The 22,957-nt window shown below is 38.2% G+C and overlaps 2 protein-coding genes across 2 annotated transcripts in view; both read right to left on the reverse strand.

Moving 5' to 3' along the window:
• LOC306902979 (2-hydroxyacyl-CoA lyase 2-like) overlaps positions 1-8,232 on the reverse strand; it is a gene marked incomplete at both ends in the record, with an annotated part of 44,022 nt that extends 35,790 nt beyond the window's left edge. Inside the window, 9 exons of the mRNA XM_079471899.1 lie at positions 3,017-3,151; positions 3,272-3,408; positions 4,352-4,449; positions 4,667-4,766; positions 4,878-4,989; positions 5,155-5,293; positions 7,182-7,309; positions 7,396-7,597; positions 8,209-8,232. Coding sequence (XP_079328025.1) covers positions 3,017-3,151; positions 3,272-3,408; positions 4,352-4,449; positions 4,667-4,766; positions 4,878-4,989; positions 5,155-5,293; positions 7,182-7,309; positions 7,396-7,597; positions 8,209-8,232 — 1,075 coding nt within the window. The remainder of the gene's footprint in view (positions 1-3,016; positions 3,152-3,271; positions 3,409-4,351; positions 4,450-4,666; positions 4,767-4,877; positions 4,990-5,154; positions 5,294-7,181; positions 7,310-7,395; positions 7,598-8,208) is intronic.
• A 2,175-nt stretch (positions 8,233-10,407) lies between these two features.
• On the reverse strand, positions 10,408-22,212 carry LOC306902990 (leukemia inhibitory factor receptor-like; the record flags this gene model as incomplete). Its single annotated transcript, XM_079471910.1, has 20 exons — positions 10,408-10,464; positions 11,613-11,909; positions 12,003-12,075; positions 13,117-13,415; positions 13,509-13,581; positions 13,709-13,790; positions 14,886-15,038; positions 15,180-15,338; positions 15,755-15,856; positions 16,281-16,457; positions 16,551-16,755; positions 16,830-16,906; positions 17,332-17,482; positions 17,694-17,827; positions 18,775-18,935; positions 19,243-19,372; positions 19,632-19,895; positions 21,153-21,291; positions 21,378-21,517; positions 22,194-22,212. The coding sequence occupies 20 exons, from the start codon at positions 22,210-22,212 to the stop codon at positions 10,408-10,410; spliced, it is 2,892 nt and encodes a 963-aa protein (XP_079328036.1).
• Positions 22,213-22,957: the final 745 nt, after the last annotated feature.

Here is a 22,957-nt window from a genome sequence, read left to right on the forward strand (position 1 = left end):
CCAAGAACTTCCTACTTTTGACAGGAAGCTGGTAGTATGTGTGAAAGAATTCAGACATAATTCGGACAACTTGGAAAACGACCGAAAAACCTTTAAGTGTGCCATTGGTATATTTAAAAGAAAATATACATACAGTATATACTGTACCGCCAGTCTACTTTTTATGTTGACTTACTGTAGATCTACTTGTTTTCATCATTTGATGGAGAAATGCCGTACTCTATAAAAGTGTTATGACGTATTTGGCTTGTAGTTAAGTTTCTTGCTTATATATTGAATGTTTTTTCTATTTGGATTTCTCTGTTATGTCTTTGCAGAGATCAGTTTGCTCTTGGGAGGACAGCAGCCTGCTCAACTTCATGCCTTAAGTTCCTGCACACTTTTTTCCTTGTCTGTGGACAAGCTGCAGGAACTTGAGAGGAGCTTTCCTGATGTGATCGCTGATCTGCGGGAAGCGGCTCATCAGCACCTTTCAGATATCGAGCGTACGAAGCCTTTTCAAAGCAGTCAGACTGGGTGTAGTGGCTTTAAAAAAAGTCTTTATGCTGAAAAAACAATGCGAGTGACGTTACAGTCCATTTAGCAATGCTCAAAACAAAGCTCAGAAGTTCAGCTTATGTTGGTGTATTATGTGTGCATTAACTCTCTGCTAAAGTGTTTTGTTTGTGTGCTTTACAGAAGGTGCTGCGGAGGATGAAAATGAAGATCAAGTGTGAAGAAGACGGAGTGCTTATTAATTAAAACTAAGAAACGTTCACACACTTGTCTCTGATTTTTTGGGCTTCGTTGGTTCTTGTCAATACTAGTGTTAACATATGGAAACATTTAGTGGTTTGCCCTTTAGTGCTCAAGTCACAGTTTTGGCCATCTTATCTTTTAATTTGACATTATTTGAAGATGAAAATACCTTTGCAGTAGTGTAATGCTATGGAGGAAGGAGAAAGTAAGCGGGATTATAAATCCACATTTGGTGGTTATGACCTAAATCAGCTTTAAAGCGATCCTGGTTAAGGCCTTTGGTCCTAAAGCGGCTTCTTCAAATGCTCCAGAGACTCAGCTTGAGGCCGGACCAAGGAGACCAGGTTGTCCAGCAACCTTTACCAGAATCATCTTCTCCACTGGGAGCCCACTCACAAGCCCCAGAAGCTTCTGAATATCAGAAGGCGTGAAATAAGATGCTGTTCTCAATGATGTTTATGAGTCTTTCGTGATTTTATTGCAATCAAAACATCTTGATGAATTATATAACAATACCTTAATGATTCTGTGAATCACAAACCTGAGGAAAAGAACTGTGATATAGAAAGGTCTCAGATTGAAAAAATACAGACTACTTATTTCCAGAGGTTCTTATAAATATATTTGACGGTAATACTTAGATTAAAACTAACATGTTTCTAAACTTCAATTTGATGATCCACTGATTCCGTCATACAGTAAGCATGCACAATAACTGTAACTGCAAAGTCATGGTCTTCAGTTTCAGGCACACCGTTGAATGAAAAAGATTCAACACTATTGCATATATCACACAAGCAGCCACACTAACACACAGATCAGTCCTTCATTGTCATATATTAATGTGCTTGGAAAACATGAAATAAATATTGAAAGGACCACAACATTTCTGATCTTCCAAAGCGACACACTAAGGCACTGCTGCTCCTTAAGGAAATGGGTGAACTTCAAGAAAAAAAACATGTCCAGGCCACCGTATACAACTTATATTTTTCTTAAATAAATAATTTTTGCGATTGTGACATTGTGACCTACTTTAAGTACATTAATCAAAAAAATTCATTGTTATGGGTCCTGTATAGGAGGTTTCAATAATTCTCATTATTCTAAATGGTGATTCTCATACTGTAATACAGTACGTAATATAAATAAAATAAGCATAAATTAAAGCCAGTACAACAAATTCTACAACATGATACTTGTCAAATTAAGTATTACAAGAAAAAAATAAGCCTTATTTCCCCAATACAACACTGAGACATTGGGTAAATGTATGTGCTTACTTATAAAATAATGTCACAATGTAAAAATGTATTAAACATCAGCTCTCTTTGAGCGAAATATTGTCTTATTTCTGGTGGAGAGAAAGATGACCACAACATGTCCTTTTTCTGAGTTTCACCCAATTTAACTTTAAAAACTGTCCTAGTTACAACACCGCTGCAATCTGGTATGTTGTTGCACACATTTGATACTCTGCTTCCATTCCAATAACTTAACTTCTTTTTGTTTTAACAAAATAAATTGTCAGTGTAGAACCCTTTTTTAGTAGTGTATATGTACTGTATGTATACACAGGTTATAACTTAAGTTATACAAATATGATGTAGCTGTAATCCGCTGAGCGGCTAAACTGGGAGTGCTGTATTTGTGACACATCAAAAAGGACATCATACATACAAAAAACAGAAAGCTTTCCAATACTCCAATTATTACTCCACAAACATGTTGCAAAAATAAATTGCTGGTCAACAAAGAGTACACTTACTCCCCATTCACCCCCTCCTGACCCACAACAGGTGAGCAGGTGCCCGATAACCACTTCCTACATATCTCACGACCCCTCCCAAATCATGTGACGCATTTACCATTTCATGTCCACTACAGATGGATTTTGATTCTAGTTTATTTAGTGCAGAGCTTTTTAAACTTCAAAAGGTCCCAAAAGATATACATATTTTATATACATATAATATACACAATAAAGTACAGTCTCTTTACAAAACATTGATCACAAGATTGTAAGTGTGTAATGTAAATGATGTGCCCAAATGATAAAATACTGTAGTAGAGTATACTATAATATTTACTATAGTAAACTGTAGTAAAATGTCAAGATACTCCGGTATAGGGTGTTCAATTAAGTATAGGCCTATTACAGTTAATGAATTAAAACTAGTTAGATACTATAGTTAATACTATAGTACAGAGAATTTTATTTTCATTAATGTATTATACATTATGTATTCAGGAAAGAAATTAAACTGCACTTCTTCACCTTGAATGGCCACTGTTGGTTTCCAGAACATGTCCGAGTTCTTCAATAGCTGACTTCTGTCTCTGTTAACTGCAATGATTTTACTCCGTCGGTTCAGCACCCTTCCATAACCCAATCTGAAGTCACACACTGTGCCTACAAACCAAAACAAATCATGTATTGACATCTAGAAAAAGAATAGCTTAGTTTTCTAAGCATTCCGAACAGTATAAAACCATAGAAAATAAAAAGACACTAGATGGCGCTGTTACTCACCTGCCAGCAGCACAAGATCAGCATCTTTCAAGGCATCTCTCCTGTTCTGTCTGATGTGCAGTAGACTGTTCTTTCCCAGCATGCCCCGAGACATCCCACCCAGGAAGCAAGGAATGCCTAAAGACTCTAGGGCCTTTCTGTAAGACACACATCCAAAAAGAGAGTTCAAACTTCAACCATGAGTTACATGTCCGGGTGCTATAAATCAATAATTGTTGCCGTTTTTGGCTCATGCTTACACAACTAAAGCATTATTCTATATGATCAATTTATTCAATACATACAGTAACTGTGTTGGTTGCATATGGAGCATAAAAACCCTTTGGACCTAAAGCAGTGGTTCTCGAACTGGGGGCCCCAAGATTGATCCAGGGGGACACGGAATTTGTATCATACTTTTCACGCAATCAAACACTAGAAAAATAACCAAAATTATTTATGTTTCAGCATTGTATAACTGAATATGTTTTTGGTTTCTTAAAATTCTAGTTTAGGATTATGCGACTTTATTTTGGGGAGGGTCGAAAATGCACTGTACAACAAGGAAAACGTTCGAGAACTACGGACCTAAAGGGATAGTTCACACCAAGATTTAAACTCTTTTTTTGTAAGAAAAATAAATATTTGTTCTGCAGAATACAAAAGAAGATATTTGTTGGTAGCCAAACAACACCGCCCCATTGACTTGGCCCCAAAATGATTTCTCAACATATTTTCTTTTCCACATAAAAATGAACCAGAAGTTTTGAACCACATGAGAATATAATTTTTTGAGAGGATTTTTTTTGAGTGTTATTTTATACTTCTAATGCCCTTTATTGCAAAGAAAAATAAATAGTAAGCAGGTCTAAAGTAGCAGAACGGGTTTTTTCACGATATGATTTAAAAAAATGTAAAGGTGTCAACCAGTATATGTCAATATTAAATGTTTAATGTTTACTGTTTAATGAAGGAGGGGTGTCTTTAAATATCTAGACTGGCACCACAAAGACAATAGGTTTAATATCCAGAAGGGGATTGATGAACTACTCCATGAACGAGTATGACACAAACTGGGTAAAGACAGAATGGCTAAATGACCTGACATCATCTGCAGGTGTAGGCGGCAAGGTTGCTTGGCTGCCCAACAGTATGACGGGTTTCTTGGCTCGGCTCACCAGTTCCACACATCTTTGAATCTGGAAATGAATGAAACAACTTGAATACCGAGTCATGCAAATAAGATCTAATCTGCCGTGTCTGAAGTAAAAGTCACAGCTTTCTAGATCATTTCATTCTGCCCTGTTATGGTTCATGTTAAAGATGATGAGAATCAAATGAGATCTAATGTGACGCAACCATAAAAGCAATTAATAATACATCTCAAATGGCCATTAAACGATTGACAGGTCTCACCTCATCCTCTGTGGCCTGCGGGATGTGAACGGGAAGTGGGGAGGGATCACGGTTTTCCCAAGCTCCAGCAAATAAGTTAGATAAGTGATTTTTAAGATACCTGGCGGATAACAAACAAAAACACTTTCAACGTAAAAGTGATTGCCTTTCCTTTAATAATGAAATAAAGCGTAAGAAAATTGGAGGAAATAAAAAGTGAGAAATGTTTTACCGTGCAGTGATTTTGCCCATAAGACCTTTGGGAGTGTTTTTAGGGGCAAACTCTTTTTCCACCACATGGAAAGGGTACAGCGTGTCTATGGGAAGCTCGATAAACACTGGGCCTGTGAAATTGTTATACACATCAAACTGTACTTATGCACACAGAGTCAGGTCATGTACTCTCTAAAAAGTGTGATTCACTATATCTTAACTTAAAAGTGACATGTTTCAATCACTCACAAAAATGATAAATGATTAAATGAAAAAATGGTCATTCGCAGCATTACCTGGTGTGCCAGACTGTGCCACGGCCAATGCTTTTCTCACAGTAGGAACGATTTCTCTCACTGTTCTCACTGAAGCACAGAACTTACAGAGGGGTTTAAAGAGAGACATCTGGTCAATATCCTGCAGGGCTCCTCTACCCTAAAAAACACAAAAATCGAATGTCAAGAGGAAGAGTGGTGGGTTATTCTTGTACAAATTGTAGATTTTCATATTTATAACAGATCACAAAACCATCACATATGACACACACTTAAAATATTACTGTTCGCTGTATTAACATAAACAATTAATGTCTTAAGCTAGGATCTCTTCTACGTTACACACACGACTCAACAGAATGTTCATATCAAATGTATTTTACAGTAAGATATACTATGTCTGCAACTTTTCAGCACCAATGAGAATTTATGGGATCAGATTGACAAAACATTCTTAGGAGGACAATACTCACATATTTATATCCACATCCTAATTTTATTTAAAAAAAGGAGTTTTATGTTCTTGCCATAAAGATCATCAGAAGTTAGAATAGCTTCACAGATGTTTTATACATGGGTCGAAATAAATTGATAAAGTGATTTTGTGTCCATAGAAAGCACATTAAATATAAGTAAAATGTCTTTTTACTTACAACGTAAAGTTTCTTGGACAATAAAGTCACAATTTGGTTGAAATACTGTTACATTGTCATTCAGCGTAACACAATATGTACAAATTCAGAATTTTACTTATTAAAATATATAAAATAATTAGGGGAGCATTTACATTTTATTGTGCTTTAAATATGTAAAAAAGATTATTGACCATTGGCCGAATTTTTTTTTTTTACAAATCATTAGCATTTAGTGTGAAAGTAACTATTCTCTTTTTATATGTGATAAATAGATTTTTGTGATAAATAGACTTATTTATTTTATGCTTAAACCCTTTTTCGTCAAAAATAAAAATTATTTTAGCAGTGCGGAATTTCATTTGAATATAATGATGATGATATAATGACATTCTTGTTCAGAGCAAGTCGAAACATTGAATGTCACAAGTATTCCGACAAATATAAAGTAACGACTTTATAATACAAGAATAAGTGTTCACAACATCATAATGCTAGCTAACAGTTTACTTTTAATAGCTTATTGTTTGGCATCATACGTCTTCCAGAAGGAAATATTATGCGCAAACAATGGTGTCAGAGACTCCTCTATATTAAATTATGAGCGAAAGAATCCCTCCACAATAATTGATCATTAATGTCACTCAACACTTCGTGTTAATATATACATGAGAATGCGATGTGCTTGTTACACTGAAAGGTTTGATAGATAAGTATACTGTAAGCTCTTGACCGGGCAAGTAGAAACAAAGCATGTCGTTTTATTCTTAAGAAAAAATGAAGCAAACATTGAAGTTTCTTCTTTAGCTCCGTTCCTTAAGCTTCATCCCTGTACACCTGTTCTTCTGTTCATACTGAAATGAGATCATTTGCTTTGTTATTTTCTTTCTAGTGCGTTTCTTCTCTTCAACATGCTTCGTAAGATCCCGGGTAGAGCGGTTCAATAATAATATAAAAGTAATTGCTGACTTATTTGCTCTCTGTGTGTACACTTGTACTGGGCGGGAGGAACCAGGAGAGTTAAGATAAGCCTTGAGGTGAGGTGATGAATACACATCCAGTTTACTGTGTCAGAGATACATGGAGATAAAACCCTGTAATTTCATCACTACCACAATCTCATGAGTGCAGAGAAAGCATGTTAAGCATTCTTATACACACAGTTGTTGACAGACTCAATATTAAACTCACAACTTGCGCATGAAATGTTATATTCAAGTTTTAGAATTAAATTCATAAAATGATTTCTACTTTCAGAGCCTCACTGTTGCGGTCAGGGGGTTACCTCTGTGACGGACAGTTACCTGATATAATCTCACACCAATAGCGATATGAGGAACAGATAAGGCAGAGGTGTTCCAGCACGCCAGGCTGAGCAGAGAGTATGTAAAGTGCACCTTGAAGTAACTTTCTGACCTGCAGTAGAGTAGCAGCTGCACCACCGATGAGAAGCAGAGGAGATTCGGCCATCTGAGCGTTCTTCACCGCAGTGACAGTGTTGGTCAGTCCAGGTCCGGCCGTGACTGCAGCCACACCCACTGTGCCTACAGGGGCAAAACACTAGATTATCACCATCTAACATCCTCATGCAACACGAAGGACCCTCTTGCTTTCTTAGATTTGTTCTTACCGGAAAGTCTCGCCACGGCATCGGCTGCAAACACAGCCGTGGCCTCGTGCCGCGTGTCGACGATGCGGATGCCCAGTTTCTCACAGGCCACCAGGATGGGCGAGATGTGTCCTCCCACCAACGTAAAGACGAATTTGACCCCGTGAGCCCGCAGGACCTCCGCCACGCTCTCTCCTCCATGCCGGGGACTCTTACTTTCTGTCTGGGTGTCACAGACGTTGACAGTTAGAATAACATTCCCTGGTGTATAATGCAACAATCTTTGTCACTGCGAGGGGAGGAGAATACGCCTCAAGAGAATAGAATAATAGACACATTGTCGGATTGTGGGAGTGGTGTTTCCCTGTCCTGATTTATGGATATCTGCCAAAACAGGTGTTCTGCACGAACGTGTTTACATGCAATGTTGCAGTAAAAACTTGCAGTGTTGGCAATACAACAAGAATGCTTAAGTGTCAAATAGGCGCATGAGATCAAAGACAGCAAGGCTTGTGATGCAGTGAGCTGCGCGTGCACACCTGTCTGCCATCCCCTGGGATCCAACCCACAACCTTGCGATGTTTACACAATATCTTCCTCTTACCACTGAGATACAGGAAAGCTAGATGCAGCGAAACCAGTTTACCGGTTTAGTCACGTGACATTGGACATATACCCTAACATTAGAAAACCAAATGCCAAGTGCTGCTGTGAATAGAGATTTCCCTCTTCTCCCTAACTTTTGTCTGTCTATCACCATCTATGTTAGAAACTAAATGTTTAACCGGCTGACACGAGAGAGCGTGAATGGCTGAGGTACAGACTCAGGTTTACCGGGAATGTCTTGGCTTCTCTCATGATAGATCCGACTATATGCTTGCAGATCTTATAGATCCAAACTCCAGTTTGGCTAGTTCTCTCTTCGTCAGGAAATGACTAAATCAGAAAATATGAATACTGTGAACGAACCACCAGGTAGATACAGAGATGAAGGGAAGAACAGCAGGCAGGAGATGATGTGATGTTGAATAAAATGAAAATGATTTATTTAATAATCTCAGTTGTGCTCAGTCTCTGACTGCACAAAGATTCAATAGGTATTATTATATGAACCTAATGTATGTATGTTTCTACTCAGACCTGTCACTCACCTGAGCCAGAAGAGGAACTTCACACCATGGAAGCACATTCAGTTCCTAGCATTGTAGAGTCTGTCGGTCATCAGGGGCCTGAAGTGATCCTGGACAGTATGGCTTTGACGGAGGAGGAACGGAAGGCCATTCAGGAGGCAACAATCGGTCAGCGCGACAATCCAAAATGGCTTTTATTTAGGAGAGGGAGGCTGACTGCCAGCAACTTTGGAGACGTCCTTATGTCAAGTGATGTGACTGGTTCACTTCTTGACAAGGTGTTGGGAAAGCATCAAGCCCTGGAGGGTAATCCAGCTGTACAGTGGGGTATTGAGAACGAGCGTAATGCCATCCAGACATTCACCACTTCAACTCAGAAGCAAGTCCAGGAGTCCGGCTTGTGGCTTTCTCCGTCAGGAGTGTTGGGAGCGTCTCCAGATGGTCTGGTGGGGTCATCTGAAATATTGGAGGTCAAGTGTCCCTACAATCCAAGAGACATGACAATAAATGATTCAGTGAAAATGAAGGGCTTCTGTCTCAGTAAGAAAGGAGATACTAACAGCTTGCGCAAAGACCATCACTACTGGCACCAAGTACAGGGGCAGCTACACCTCACTGAAAGACAAACCTGCTACTTCGTTGTGTGGACCACAAAAGACCACGTCATTATACCCGTAGCCCGAGATGACGCTTGGATGTCAAACCTGCAGGTCCTGGAAAACTTCTTTAAAACCAAGATGCTTCCAAAGATGATGTGAGAAAAGTCATTTTATAATAAATATATAGTTTAGAAAGAGTCCCCGTTATTAGAGAGTTGACTCAAATATGATTATCATAAAAATATATGTAAGGTAATGTTATTTGGGATATAAGATGGTTATTGTTAATAGTTGGTGGGTGGAGTCTCCTGTTTGTGTTGTCGTGTAATCCATTTTGTTAAGATTAAAAAAAACATTTAAAAAAATCTGAATAAAAAAGCTGTTGAATGATAAATACACAATGTTTACTCCCCTGTTGAAAAATGGTGAAAAATAAAAGATGTGAAATCAGAATTCAGCTGTCAATCTCAATATTATAGTGGTTCAGTTGTGCAGTAATATGCTGTAAAGCATTTTCTTATATATTATCATGCAGTTTGATGACCAGTCACAAACCAAATCATAGTTTTTCTCTAAAATATTCATAATAACTTTTAACCTTAAACCTTGATGGAAAATACACATAGTGTTATGCTTTAGCTGGCCACGTGACATGCGTGTGAATTTCAGCGCTCAAGTGTGAACGGATCACATGTGTTTGGTGTTTGTCTTTAGTTCTGTTGTGTTTTAAGAGTTGACTGAGGTTCTGTAAGACTGAACCTCTCTTCACATGTTCTACAACATGACCTTTGACCTCACACACATACACCGGTTTCATGGTGTCTTTACGTAACCTTAGTTTTTATCATCATTAATAATCTTCAGAGAAAGTAAAATAAAGGTCCCCATCACATGCTTTTAACCATGATTTTTCCAATAGTACACAATGCACCAAAAAACATGGTTCATTTCCGTAAGGTTTTAAAACATTTAGTCATTCTCTTTCATAAAAACAGACCAAAAGGCTTCAATGCATCATCGCGCACAACACACATTTCTGCACCACAGAATGAAAATGTCCCTTATGAACGTCACGTACCTCTGAACAACCTCAACAGAGACATACGGAGACAACAGAGCATTAAGGTTCTGAGCTTCCGCTGCTGTAGTAAAACTACATTTATCACAGATGTTTCACAATCTCTGTATCCGTTGCCACTTGGTTGGAGATGCATTTGTGCTTGTGTTCTGTATTTTTATTGTTATGTGATTCACTACTATGGTCCGTCATGACTCTTATATCGTCCGTGTGATGGTTTCCAGCGCTATCTAGTGGTGTAGCTCATGATGGGCTGCGGTAACGTGTCTGAATCTGAACGTTTCTAAAAACAAACACAACATATGTGCTCGCTGTAGTGAAATATTCCCTAAAGTGGTACAAATGTTAAACCAATGTGTCATCTACAATACTGTATATTGACTGCGCACGTACGAGGTGTTTATCACTGTAAACACTTAGCAACTCAAACATGCACTGAATTTTTACAGATACTGAAACTATGTCAGAGATGTATAAACATGTAAATAGAGTCTTGACGATATTTCCAAATATATGAATGATCAATATACACTACCCGTCCAAAAAAAGTCTTACCCCTATTATGAAGACCCTTCACTGGCTGCCCATCCAACACCGAAGAGTTTTTTAAATCCCTTTATATGTCTATAAGCCCCCAGTTATTTGTCAGAGCCGCTGCATTCCTACATGCCTCAGGAACTTGAATCTCCTTACGGTCCCCCAGTCCAGACTTAAATGCAGAGGAGACCGAGCATCTTCTGTAGCTGGCCCTATGCTTTGGAACACTAGAGGTCAGAGTGACCCCCTCTTTTTTCATTTTCATATCACGTCTAAAAACATATTTATTCGATCTGGCCCACCATTAAGGATGTTGATTTTCAGTTTTTTTATTGTATTTGCTTTTATTGCTGTTTTTAGTCTGAGGTCTAGACTGACTTTGGTCAGTCGTGTGCTCTATAAATAAATGAACTGATAGAAATATATGAGTATACTCTTTATGCACATTGAGAATGTTTAAAAACACGTTTAGAAAAACAAAGATAACGTTATTGTTAGATTGAAGATTTCATAAAGCTTTGCAGAATGAATGGAGTATATGAGGCACCTCACAGAAACATGCAGCGCAGTGGCAGATATCACGAGGATCAAACTGAACATCTGATGGCATTACACATGTGCTGGACCGCTTTACATGTTAAACTAGTGCTGTTAATTCAATCTGTTTATGTAGTTTAGTATATTGATATATTTGTTCAAAACTACCACCTATAATGTCATAAAAATACTTTAAGTAAACAAACAATAAATTCTTCTTCTAAAGCAAATGTTATAATGCGATTATTTCATTGCCTCAGATTGAACTTTATGAAAGGTTTGTACAGCTCTGGTTGAAGTGATCACATTATAAATGTTTCAGAATGCTTCAGATGTGACGTAATCACTTATAAACACAGAGTTCTTGGCCTCCTGCACTTTTTCATCCGTCTCAAACATCTTATCAGATAAATCCTGCTGTTCAGAAGACACATAAGTGAAGTTTGTGAGATCTGTGTTCTGACTGTCCCATGTTCCTGTAGTGAGCTGGTGGGAGGACGTTACTGTGACTTTATGAGAAATGAACAGATGATTCAGATCCTCAGTGTCGGTCAGCCGTGTGTTCTGTATCATGGTGCTGTGATGGGCGTCTAAAACCTCAACATCACACCAATGACACTCCTCTATACTGAATGTACGGATCTTTTCACTCGCCTTGAAAAAAACAACAACATGGCAACAGTGACATTGAAGCTTAGAAATAACAAGCATGAGTTACATTAAAATATGTTTATAGTTATGAATTACGTCATAAAGATCTTCATCCAGGTCCAGCGCTTTTATGTGCAGAAATCTGAATTCTTCATGAATTTCTCTCAGTCTGGAAAAGATGAAACATTGAAACGTCAACATGATGAAGAGAAGAAAACAATAGTAAGTGCTGCATTCAATCGCAGGACATGTGATGATATTCAAATGATGTTCTTTAAATATATTAGAAGACTCACTTTTTCTGGCAATAACACAGACAAATGCAACAGCCGACCAACACCAGGAGCGAAACTAAAATCTTAGCTGACAGCAGATAATCTGTTGACAGAAGAATTATCACACAAATATAGACATATTTACACTAAACCAGGAGTCTCATTTATCAACAGTGAGTAGAAAAGGTTTTATATTTTGTCCTACGAATGAAAATTACAATGTGCCTACGTACAAAAAAAACTGTATTTATCAAATTTGCTTGCGTGGTTCTTACGCACACCCGTAATGAATCATTGATGATAAATCCCACATGTTCTTAAAGTCCCAGTGAAATAAAAAATGACAATTTCAATTTTCCACAAAATATTGCAGCTTTTATAGTAAAAGGTTTATCAATGTGGGTCATTCTCTTTTAAAATTCATCATCTTTCATCATCATCGTTCAATATCAAAATGAACTTCCGTCCTGTAGTGACTATTCATCTTAAATGACGTATGTTAGACTGCTTGGGTGGAGCATCCGTTAACTCCTCCCCTTTCACTGTCAATCTGCTGCCATTTCCAAATGCAAAGGCGGTTTTTAAACATCCAATGAAATCGCAGGGAAAGATAAAAGACGCAGACACTATTTTTCTTGTTTCTTGTGACAAAAATGTCAACATACGGAAGTAAAATGATCTCAACTTCTGGTTCACGGGGACTTAAAGCACCGTGCTCGTTCACGTTGCTTTCGGCCCTGCGTGCTACCACCTATAATGTCATAAAAATACTTTAAGTAAACAAACAATAAATTCTTCTTCTAAAGCAAATGTTATAATGCGATTATTTCATTGCCTCAGATTGAACTTTATGAAAGGTTTGTACAGCTCTGGTTGAAGTGATCACATTATAAATGTTTCAGAATGCTTCAGATGTGACGTAATCACTTATAAACACAGAGTTCTTGGCCTCCTGCACTTTTTCATCCGTCTCAAACATCTTATCAGATAAATCCTGCTGTTCAGAAGACACATAAGTGAAGTTTGTGAGATCTGTGTTCTGACTGTCCCATGTTCCTGTAGTGAGCTGGTGGGAGGACGTTACTGTGACTTTATGAGAAATGAACAGATGATTCAGATCCTCAGTGTCGGTCAGCCGTGTGTTCTGTATCATGGTGCTGTGATGGGCGTCTAAAACCTCAACATCACACCAATGACACTCCTCTATACTGAATGTACGGATCTTTTCACTCGCCTTGAAAAAAACAACAACATGGCAACAGTGACATTGAAGCTTAGAAATAACAAGCATGAGTTACATTAAAATATGTTTATAGTTATGAATTACGTCATAAAGATCTTCATCCAGGTCCAGCGCTTTTATGTGCAGAAATCTGAATTCTTCATGAATTTCTCTCAGTCTGGAAAAGATGAAACATTGAAACGTCAACATGATGAAGAGAAGAAAACAATAGTAAGTGCTGCATTCAATCGCAGGACATGTGATGATATTCAAATGATGTTCTTTAAATATATTAGAAGACTCACTTTTTCTGGCAATAACACAGACAAATGCAACAGCCGACCAACACCAGGAGCGAAACTAAAATCTTAGCTGACAGCAGATAATCTGTTGACAGAAGAATTATCACACAAATATAGACATATTTACACTAAACCAGGAGTCTCATTTATCAACAGTGAGTAGAAAAGGTTTTATATTTTGTCCTACGAATGAAAATTACAATGTGCCTACGTACAAAAAAAACTGTATTTATCAAATTTGCTTGCGTGGTTCTTACGCACACCCGTAATGAATCATTGATGATAAATCCCACATGTTCTTAAAGTCCCAGTGAAATAAAAAATGACAATTTCAATTTTCCACAAAATATTGCAGCTTTTATAGTAAAAGGTTTATCAATGTGGGTCATTCTCTTTTAAAATTCATCATCTTTCATCATCATCGTTCAATATCAAAATGAACTTCCGTCCTGTAGTGACTATTCATCTTAAATGACGTATGTTAGACTGCTTGGGTGGAGCATCCGTTAACTCCTCCCCTTTCACTGTCAATCTGCTGCCATTTCCAAATGCAAAGGCGGTTTTTAAACATCCAATGAAATCGCAGAGAAAGATAAAAGACGCAGACACTATTTTTCTTGTTTCTTGTGACAAAAATGTCAACATACGGAAGTAAAATGATCTCAACTTCTGGTTCACGGGGACTTAAAGCACCATGCTCGTTCACGTTCATTTGCATTAGGAAACGGCTCCAATAAAGCTTATATGGTGATGACACCTCCCTTTATAAATCTCCATAACATGTTCTGTGCTATCACCAAACAGATCAACTCGCTCTTTGAAAACTTTTTTGGCGCAATGCATGGTTTGCTCAGTTTGGTTTTTATTGTTTATTTCATAATATTTCATAATAATTCTCCAAAAAATAAAATGGTCGGAAAAGAAATCAAATAAGCAGTTATTTTGGTGGAATTGCAATGTTAATATGATTTTGGGCTTTATATCTGCGGAATGATGCAGGTGATAATTGTTAATGTAGTTTGTCTCGTGTCACACGAGACTTGAGATGAACGGTGTAGTTTAAAACTCAATATAGTCTGTCACCATTATAAACATTTTAAACCCAGACAGAATCTTTAAGTGTTCATCTGAAACCAGTTCATCAGATTGAATGTGATTTTTCTACAGGGGTTAAGCTCACAGTTTGTTCTGGTTGTGATGGTGGTGGAGGTCTCTGGTCCACAGCCCGCCGATGAACACGCAGACAGATGAAACGTGTACGACCGGTCTTCCTTAAGATCACTGAATGTAAAAGATTTACTGTGGGGTTTATTTATCATCTGTCTGTGAGAACCTGCGATAACACAAAACAGTAATATAACAACTTTGACAGCACAGTTGCATCAATCTTACCTATAAAGTTTCTATATATAATAGATCAGTTTATAAAGCTAAGAACATAACAGAAACTGGTTGAGTCATTTTGAACACTTACTCCGGGAAATATCACCATCTAACTCATCATGTACTGTAATCTCATATCCTGTGATGAATGCGGTGTGAGTCGGGTCGTCCTCATTGAAACTCCATCTTAGAGTCACAGAAGACCACGTTACGCTTGGATGAGGGTCCAGTGTGGGGCCCTGCGTGGGCTCTTCACCCGTAAGAAAGACAAATCACAGATTAATCTCTCGTTTATTTCTCCTGCAGAAATCCCTGAGATCAAATGGAGAGCAAACTTTTGTTAAGTCTCATCTGTGTCTCAGATATTTCTCTTGAAAAAAAGAGTCAGAATGTCTCTGTCATTAGAGTTTGAGAAGAGATGTCAAACTGAGCTCAGATTTGTCAAGTCTGTAACCCAAAGTCATTATTATTGAATATCTCAATATGAACTTAAACATTTCTCATCAGATTTACCCAAATCCAGATTTCATTCATTTTACACCTCTGAACTTTCTCTGGCCACCAAATAAAAAGCTTCTCTGAGGTCGCACATGTTGAGCAATGTTTCAGTGACATTTCTTAACACAATGTGTAGAGCAGGAAAAGGAGGATGTGTGTGTTTCTTACTTTGTTCTTCCAAGTATCCGATGAGTTTCTCGTGAGGTCTGTGTCCTTCTGCGTTACACCAGTAGACAGTAAAAGCGTATCTAACACCGGGTCTGAAATACTCTAGAAAAACAATCTTATTGTACAGTCATCTTGAACAATCATGGAAATTAATAAACATTTAACATGTGATTTCAATGACTTGTAGTTGTGATGCCAAACTTTTATTTTGTCTTTCTTGCGTGAAGTTTAAATAAGGAGAATTTAGATTTGATGGCGGCAGAGGAAAGACAAAAATCTTAAAGGATTTCAAATGTATATTGGAGTCTAAAAACAAACCTCAGGTAGAAAACAAAAGTTAGAAAGGGCAGATGGATGGTGCCAAGTTTGGTGGAGACAGTTTGAAGAATCAAAAGATTTACGGTCATTTTACGGTACAAAAATGTCTGTAGACGTTGACAGAATGTTGAGATTGTGTTGTGACTTGTGTCGTGATGGTGTTCGTACGGATGTGTACTATGAGACATCACATGAAAACACATCTAACCTGCTTCGAGTGATAAGTAAGTCTGGTTAACCGGGACTTTTCTCCACTGTAAGGAGCAAGCGACTCCCAGCATGCACCACTCTACGATGTAGTCGCACGTGGAGGCCGATCTCCTCGTCCAGTAGAGCTGAAATCCCTCTGCGTTACCCACAATCCTCTTCTCATTCATCACAGCCTCTGCAGGAACAGCATGTTTGGGATGCACAAAATGAACTACAGATTGTACCTTAAACGCTGTATGATAACGTAAAGAAAGAAACGTATGTTTACCTGTATACGCTGAAGGAATAGTTATCTGTGATGGTACAGATAAACCCGTCTGAGAGACCGCCCGCACCGTGAGGTCACACACGTGGACATCAACGGGTAAATCCACACGTGTCTGTGTGACATTGATGCACTTATCGCTCTGTGGATCTGTGTGGTTTTCACAAACCTCATAGGCCTCAATAGACACTTCTGGATGGCTTTGGACCTGAGAAACATGAAGTTGAGTGCGTGATAATGTCAGTGTATGTTGGGTTCAAAGGTTAAGAAACAGAAACATACAGTGCGCCAGAGAAGTGTGACGGTGCGAACCGGACCGTTTCTGATTTTCCTCCACACGTCCACCGTCACCAAAGGCCCTGTCCAGAAACTAGATTTACATGCTTGTGTAAAACATACAGCGCTGGTTCTTGAAGCGATGAGGTCATCATGTCGGAGGTCGGGTCAAGGTTTCACAATCTGGGATATTGTTTGGGTCGTTCAAGTTAACACATCAGTGGTTTTGATCCGTTTATGAACAGTAATAAAAGTAATGCCGAGTCAATATTATAAATGATAGAGACTCAGTGTTAATAATGTTTTTATTTCTGCTTTTTCAAATGTGTTTATAATGTTTTGGTCGTTTGAATGTCAATTCCATTCATATTTGTCTCTACAGGGCATCTTACAATTGTTATAAGTGGTGTGTTTCTATCATATTGTGACTCTAGTATTATATATTGTATTGAATTGTGAGCGGAGTGTATTTTTACAGACCTAAGTAACAGTGCTTCATAACTTCTACCTGTAAGAAAGGCTCTGGAAGGTGTCCATCGGCCCCAGTCATTGTCCTGTGTGGCGCAGCGACCCCTAGCGTTGTATCTCACGCTGGGCTGCAGTTTCTGTATCTCGAATGTGAAATGCTGAAGCGAATCTGAACCTTTCATCTGTAACTCCTGTTGGTACAGAACAAAGAACACATCATTGGACCGCTGACACTGGACGTTACTAGAGACGTACAAAACAAACGGGGGGAAAAAGGTTCATTTTTGCTCTGAGGTTTGGTTTTCACAAGAGGTTTCACACGCTCAGCCGAACAGGAAACTGCTTCCTGTCGTAATTTTGATGAGAATGATATGACGGTCAACACACGATGAGATGTTTTACCTGTGTCATCCCTCCTGGCTCCACTTCAATCTGACAAGTAATGGAGAGACCTTTAAAGCTTCCGTTCAACTGTAAGTCCATCACAGCATCCAACACACCGGCCGTCACTTCAGAACGCTCAGGGAATGGAAAAACTGGAACACATTTATATTCATAAATTATATTTTTTGATACCTTTGATACTTCTCATATGAATAGAAACCTGCGTTCTTTCAAACTATCAAGCTAAACATGTTCCTTGATAAGAAACGAGGAGATTCATTCAACTGAGAAAAGCTGTGAAAACATCATTCTTTTACATTTTACATACACTGTGACTGTGAATAATATTATATTGTGTATGTCGGGGAGACTTTCCTGTATCTCAGAGGTCAGAGGATGGTGCTAAAGGTCATGGGTTCATCCCACGGATTGCACGTCCTCAAAAACACATGTATAGTATCATGCAATGTAAGTGGCTTTGGATAAAAGCGTCTGCCAAATGCATAAATGTAAATGTGATGTAAACGACAAGGGACGGTTGCTGCATGGTTTATTCCTCCGGTCAGGAATGAGCTGGTGTATGATGCTCATGGTTTGTTACTCTTTACTTTATAGAGTCAATTGAACTCTTCACACACGAACAAAAAAACAGAGTTCAGTTCAGTGCGCACAAGTATTTCAGTACATTTTCAGTATCTTGTTCTTTTATTTAAAATATTTTGCCAGTTTCACTTTTTAAAGACCCTGTTTGTTCACAAATAAAATAAAGAAATATCAAAATGATGTTATACAATAGTTTTATTACATATTAATGAATGTTGCAACCGTCCCCTGTTATGGGTCAGTTGACTTTGTATAAAGTGTATAAAGTGTCCGTATATTATCCTACATACACATGTTACAGAAGTGTAGGCGGATAGCTGACAGATGTGGGTTTAACAAATGATCGGCTTTCTACTAAAAACAGTCTCATAGAAACTGAAGGAAATACAAACACGTCCCCGGTCCGATGTGTATCACAATATCCACATTTCATGAATTTATAAGAATATCAGTGCCGGATCATGAACAGTTTGGATGAAGTTAAAATCATATTCACCTGTGTCTGTGATGTTGAATATGTAGTGTTCACTCTCTCGCCCCAAACTGTTTGTGACACATAAAGTGATGCTGTAAGTGACCTGCTGTTGGATGACTGGAAAACTGCAGGAGACCAGAAGATGACTGTTCTCCAGACTACACGTGACAACCTCAGAGTCCCTGTTCTCAAAAACAAAGTCATAGATAATAACCATTATTGGACTGAAGCTCGAGCAGCATTAAGGTTGTGGGGTTGATTCACACACGTACTGATTAATATATAACTTACTCAGTCGTCACTTTAGGTAAAAGCGTTTGCCAAGTGCATACATGTAAAAGACTAACTCGAAATGATTCATTTTACAGCCTTGCACGCTCTTTAAATGATTCATATCTATCATGATGAAAAACAACAGATAACTGGATCAGGGTGCGTTTCGTCTTTGCTAGAATGTGTTTTTGTGAACCGTGATGAAATCTGAGTCACCTGATAAGTAATCTGTACTTCCTTTTGCGGCTTCCGCCGAGGTTTGGAGCTCTGCGTACTTTCCATGTGCAGGTGATGTTTCTCATGTCTGTGGTCTCACATCGAATACGATGAGGTTTCTCAGGAGGGACTAAAGAAGGAAATAAAAGTCAAGTGAAGTGTTTCGTAAATGCAGTGAGCACAAAAGTTACTGCACATTCAGTGACACTTCAAAACGCATGAATGCTGTTGCATTAGATAAGAAATTATTAAACCAGTTGTTAAAAAAAGTGAAGACAAAACCTTTCTTACTGTAAAGGTAATGGTTAGATGTTAACGTGTCTACATATATTTAGGCGTTTACGAGGAATAATATCATTTTTATATGATTTATTTAAAAAGGTACTTACAGGTGACAAAGTTCAAAGCGACCCCAGAACTCTCTTTACTGCAGTTAAAACTGACACCGTACAGGTTTGTGGCGTTGATGTTTTCCACTCGAATGGCTTTGACCCGTGAGCTTATGTTGATGACTTTGTATTGGGTTTTGTTGAAAAAGATATCCGTGATGTGAGCATCTTCTGAATAAACACAGCAGAACAGCAAAGTGGATCCTTCTTTCAGCACCTGGTGCTTTGGATACATCTTGACATCTCCAGACAAGTTCTCATCCCCTACAACACAAGCCAATAGAAAAGAACTACTGTAGGATAAACCACAGACATGAACTCATCACATCTTTTTAATATCTCAATTCTTTCTCATTGATGTGAATAGGATTTAATGGAAAGCAAATGGAAAATGTTGCTTAAAACTCATCTGCATCTCATATGTTTCTCCTGAGAAAATCTCACAAATGTCTCCATCAGAAGAGATCTCAATAATGTCTCAAACTGAGCTCAATAGTACTATTGAAGTTTTACTAAACTGACTCTCAATAGGCCTGTTAGGAGCTCAAGGTGTATCTGATAGCTCACGGGATCATTGTGTGATTCTAACAATCTAAAAAGACAACCAGCTTAGTTTTGTGTGAGGCGGGTCGACAAAAAAAGCTTATTCATCCCTGACAGTTGAGAGGCTCACAACAGACATGAACCATGTAAATGACAAAAAGAAGAAGTTCATATCCTACAACGTTACATCAGAAGTCAAATATGGTTTAGTGCTAAAAAAGTCTGGTTTGTTTGAACCCTTTGGGTAAAATATGGTTTATGGACATTTACATTTAGCCGACGCTTTTATCCAAAGCGACTTACAGACGGGTAAACAACGGAAGCAATTGGAACAAAATAAGGAAAACAAAAAGCACAAGTGCAATATAAAAGCTGGTCTCGCCTACCACAGTATACAGAGAAAAGACAGAAGTATTATTGTTTTTGTTTTAAAGAGTAAAAAAGAGATTGAAGTCAGAACTGATCGGTCAGGTGTTGGTGGAAGAGAATCTACAGATCTTGTAGCAGCGGGCAGATCCGATCCAGAGAAGGTACGTGAGAGAGATTAGAAAATGAACATTGAAAATGTCTGTATTTGACCCAAACTCGGTTTGAAACAACCCAACCTTTTTTTAAGCGTATTAATAATACTAAAAATATATTATTTATATACAATATATACAAAAACATATCAAATGTAGTTAACACGGATTCCATTTCAAACACCATTATGAACCATCAGTTGTTTACCATTAAAACTAGAACAACATTTCTTAATGTAATATGTGTTTTATTCCTGTAGGATTCAATGGTGTTCAATAGGTTCTCATCCACCCAATAAAATCCCACCAATAGAACACAACACACTACCAGTAGAGACCCCCAGATACCATTAAAGCTTCCTTTAAAACCAATACAGCTCTCACTGTGAACATTTTTTTCAGCTGGGATGTGACGCACATTATTATCAGCACAGAAAACTGATTTTAAATTCCCCACCATAGTGAGTTTTCCATGCGCTCCAGGATCCAAGTGTTGAGTTATCAGAGATGCGTCTTATTCTCACAGAATGATCTGTGCAGTTCAGCGGTATCTGTGACGTCCAGATCACTGTGTCAGCAACAGCATTCAATGACATCTGTCAATGCACAGAAAATCATTACTGTCCATACGAATAAAAACACAAAACTCTGTGTCAGGAGGCAGTGGGACGGTTAAACTCACTCTGTCGATAGTTTCCATGTTTTTTGTGCGACCAACTTGTATTTCATACGTCTGATTTCTATGTTCTTCACTCGTCTTCATCTCCAGTCTCCACATGTCCAAAGCCCGAAGTTTGAAGATGTTCGGCACAGTGATGTCATCTACAAGAACATCATCGAAATATGTAACATAAATAATGCTTTACATCGCTATATGCCTTACATATTTAGTGTGAATGTAAACATTAATACAAACAATGTTTGAAGAAAAGCAGCTCGATAAAAGAACTAAAATGAGTATGTTTTAAGCAGAATGGACATAAGAAAAACAAATGATATAAAACAGCAATAAATTCATCTGACCTGAAGAATCACATCTCTTAACATGTTGAAAGATGATGATGAACATAAGTATGTTTGTCCAAGAGTAAATCATCTCGGTGGATGTACAAGACCTCATGTTGGATTCATCTCTGCTCTTCTGTTCCATGTGTCACTTTCTCCGCCTCCTGCTGTCTGCTCTTTACATTAAAGCCATAATGCCTGTGGAATCACATTGATATCACTTTGTATGAGTCAGAAAAGTGTTTCAATGATGTTTATTGTTTGGTGTTGAATGTTATTATATTCTGGTGTCGATCATTGATATGCTTTTAAACTCAACGCTATTATATGGATCCTTTATATAAACGAAGAGCTCCATCCACCGGTCATTAATGGAAATGCGTTTGAAGAATATTAATACATCATCCATTAAACTCATGAAAATACCAACAAACAACCCACAGATCTCACGAATGAACAATGTTGATCTTTAAGACGTTGTAAAAGCGCAGACTTTGGGGTTTGGACGACATGACGGTGAGTAAATAATGACTTCGAGGGGAACAAGGACGATCAGTGGAACCAAAACACTCGTGTGATTCCGTGAAAACTCACTAGATGTCAGCAAATGAACCGAATCACGAGGCTTGTTGAGGAGGAGAGAGGTTTGTGAAGCCTTCGGTTGTTTGGACAGATCATCGACGCGGTCTTTGCTTTGTACCGGCCGATGATCACGTGATAAATAGGTCAGGATAACCAAAGTGGTGTGAATGGAGCAAGGTGGGCTTTACGAGCCTTTGCGCATGCCCAGTAGCTACAGCGAGCTGAAAGTGTGTTTAGTGTCTGGTTAAACTGAAAGTGGCCATTATAAGAGACATTACAGATACTTAGCCGATTGCAGAGACTTTAGTATGACCCGGGTCAGATAACATCCTCCCAGAACACCTTAGCAACGCCTTAGCAACACTCTGCAGGTGCGGGCGGTTATTGTAGGGGTTTCTATTAATAACACAATAAATGATGATCATATTTATTAATAAACTTTTTTAGTACCAAACCAGCGATTCTCTCCAGTTAACTAAAGCCTCACATCTTCCACCTGTTTTTTTAACAGGGCCTAAAACACTCTTAGCTGTTATAAATACACTTGTAGCCCACTGCTTCTTAGGGCTTATTGCAAAGAAGCGGTTATTCCATATGCTTAGCAAGGTTTCATGAAATAAAGTAAATAAGTGATATTTAGGCTATGTAATGCAGCCAGCACTTATTAATCTGGAT

Source organism: Barbatula barbatula, assembly GCF_947034865.1.
Source record: "Barbatula barbatula genome assembly, chromosome: 2".
In the NCBI taxonomy this organism is placed as follows: Eukaryota; Metazoa; Chordata; class Actinopteri; order Cypriniformes; family Nemacheilidae; genus Barbatula; species Barbatula barbatula.